We start from the raw sequence: 3,026 nt of genomic DNA on the forward strand, positions 1-3,026 counted from the left end.
CTTAAATAAATAGGTTTAAAAAGTTAAAATATTCGTTGCCTCTTATATTTTTTCCTCGGCTAAGCACGTCTCTCCCACCCTCACCTTTTTATATATCGGCTGAACACGTCTTCCCTACCCCAATCCCTTTCTTTTTCAGCGCGCCAAAGAAAAAATCAAAATATTTTTTGAGTTTGAGTTTATTGTAGCAGTGTTTAATTTTTTTTATTTCGTATTATTAATTTATCAAAAAAAAAAAAAGATAGTGATTGCAAATACCATATTGCAAAAAATAAAATTGTTAACCTTAGAATGTAAGTTAATAATGTAAATGCAATACAAAATACTTCATTTCCCCACAAAAATTATACTATAATTTATTACTAATTCCATACATCCACAAATATTGTAATTTTTTTATTTTTTATTTTGAAACTATCCCTTATATTCTAAATTAAACTCCATTTACATTTAATACTAGTGTTTACCAAAAAATGAAAAAAAAAAAAAAAAGAATTTGACTATTTAACATATCAACGTTAATGAGACCCACTCACATTTAATAGAATCCTTGTATCCACTTTATATAGTTTTCAAACTACACTACAATTTTCGTAAATAAATGGAGCAAAATACATAAGCAGTTTTAGAAGAACAACATAAAAGCTGAATGAGATTTTCCAAAGAATCTCTCGAGATAAAAACTAGATATTCAAATCAGCATTTGTACACAATTATGTACTGCAATAAACATTCAAACACAATGACACTTATCTCTCTCCCTTTCTTTTTCATGGCTCGAGATTCATTCATACTCTAATTTCTAGCCCCTTACATGCTCATCTTCGTTTGATCACCAAATTGTGTAGTACATTTAATTCACAAATACATAACATTAATTATCCCTAAAATTGAAATAGAAAATAAAGAATGTGCTGGGTCAGGTCATTTCCGTAGTCTTGGGATGTTTATCCTGGAATAGCGCCCCGATTTCCTCCAAACTCTTCCCTCTCGTCTCCGGCAACATAAAGTAGAAGAAAATCGACGCCACCACCATTATCCCTCCCAACACTAAAAACGTGCCCCCAAAACTAATCCTCTCCGACACACTCAGAAACGACATCGACACCACCCCGCTCACCAACCGGTTCACCGACACCGCCACGCTCGACCCCTGCGCCCTCAACCGGGTCGGAAATATCTCCGACGAGTACACCCACGTGATGGGCCCCAGCCCTATCGAGAAGAATGACACGTCCGCGCACACCGTCACCACGCACACCGCAATGGCCCACATCGGTTTATGGACCCTATGCTCCAGGAATTTCGACCCTAGGCCCAACCCAAATAGCGATAGGGCTTGGCCCATCGAGCCCAACAACAGCAGCGGCCTTCTCCCGTAGTGATCCAGGAATAACGCGGATATCAAAACAAACGACGTCTTAACCACCCCCATAATCACCGTCACTCCGACCAGCCCTCTCCGGCTGCGGATTCCGGCGGATTCGAACACCGCCGGCGTGTAGTACACCACGGCGTCGTTCCCGGAGGCCTGCATGAAGAAGTTGATCCCCACCGCCGCTATTAAAATACGCCGTAGCGGCGGTGGGGGGCGGAGTAGCTCCCTCCAAACACCTCGGCCGTGCGAATCGCTCGAGTCCGCGGCGGCGGCTTTCGTGATTTCCTCCAATCGGGTGTCGGCCTCCTCGTCGGTCTCCGACGTCCGGCGCAGCACGGCCTGGGCCTCGGCGGCGCGGCCCTTCATGATCAGCCAGCGCGGGGACTCCGGCATGGCGATGACGCCGGCGGCGATGGCGACGGCGGGGACGGCGGCGAGGCCGAGCATGAGGCGCCAGTTGAGGCGCGGGGAGAGGCCGGAGAGGGCGTAGTTGACGACGTAGCCGAGCAGGATCCCGACGTTGATGAAGACCTCCGGCAGCGAGGTGAGGAAGCCGCGGGTGACGGCGGGGGAGACCTCCGCCGTGTAGAGCGGGGCGATCATGAGGGAGTAGCCGACCCCGACGCCGGCGACGGCCCGCCCGGCGATGAGGAACGGGTAGGAAGGGGCCAGGCCCATGAGCAGCGCCCCGGCGAAGAAGGCGGCGGCGGCCAAGACGATGGTGTAGCGGCGGCCGATGCAGTCGGAGGTCTTGCCGGAGGCGAGAGAGCCGATCAAGGAGAATAAATTGAGAGAGCCCACCAAAATCTCATGTTGAACTGAGGAAATGTGGAGGTCTTGTTTGATGAAGAGAGCTGCGCCGCTCATCACCCCAATGTCTGCGACGGAATTGGGGGAAAATCAGCATCAGCATCACCATGGATTAACAGAAAGAGTAAATAAATGTGGATTGGTAATTACCGTATCCCAAGAGGATGGAATTGGTGGAGGCCAAGAGGGCGCAAGCGAGGGCGTAATTGTTGAGTCGAGGCCTTCGCCATTGTTGGGATTCAGATTCGGATTCCATTTCTAACTTAACAATGATTTCGTTTTGTGTAAAAATGATGGAAACAATTCAAGAATTACAGTTGAGAAATTTTGGTGGAAGTTTGAGATAAATCGGGATAATATTAAAACTTGGAGCTATTGAAATCAGAGTGCCACGTGGAGTACAATGTGGTGCCTTTATGATCTTTACTTTCCAGATTTTTGAGATATGGGTATCAGTATTTCGCATTTACTTCCACGATTTACTATGTAACTAGTGTATAACCCGTCGAAATTTATAATTTATAATAAATTTTATTATCAATTATATTGATATATATATATATATACTTTTTATTTGATATTATCTATAGTTCAATTTTTAGATTTCATTTTATTTTTGATATCTTTGTTATGTTATAGAATAAATGCTAAAACAATTATTAGCGTTATGTACGACATATAAGAAAACTAACTCGTAGAACATTAGGTCATAATTTACTTACAAAAATTAAAGGTAACGATACTCAACACAATAGCTCACTAACCGGGCAATTGGCAACATCTTCAAAAGCAAGCAATACAACAGTCATTTTCAATTTTTCACTTTAAACCCTGAATC

The 3,026-nt window shown here is 44.2% G+C and overlaps 1 protein-coding gene across 1 annotated transcript; it reads right to left on the reverse strand.

The window, feature by feature from the left end:
- Positions 1-702: 702 nt before the first annotated feature.
- On the reverse strand, positions 703-2,672 carry LOC130988301 (polyol transporter 5-like). Its single transcript, XM_057912112.1, has 2 exons — positions 2,339-2,672; positions 703-2,256 (listed from the first exon to the last, which is right to left on the reverse strand). Exons 1-2 carry the CDS (start codon positions 2,442-2,444, stop codon positions 920-922), a joined length of 1,443 nt encoding a protein of 480 aa, XP_057768095.1. The 5' UTR covers positions 2,445-2,672; the 3' UTR covers positions 703-919.
- Positions 2,673-3,026: the final 354 nt, after the last annotated feature.

Source organism: Salvia miltiorrhiza, chromosome 6 (genome assembly GCF_028751815.1).
Source record: "Salvia miltiorrhiza cultivar Shanhuang (shh) chromosome 6, IMPLAD_Smil_shh, whole genome shotgun sequence".
Lineage (NCBI taxonomy): Eukaryota > Viridiplantae > Streptophyta > Magnoliopsida > Lamiales > Lamiaceae > Salvia > Salvia miltiorrhiza.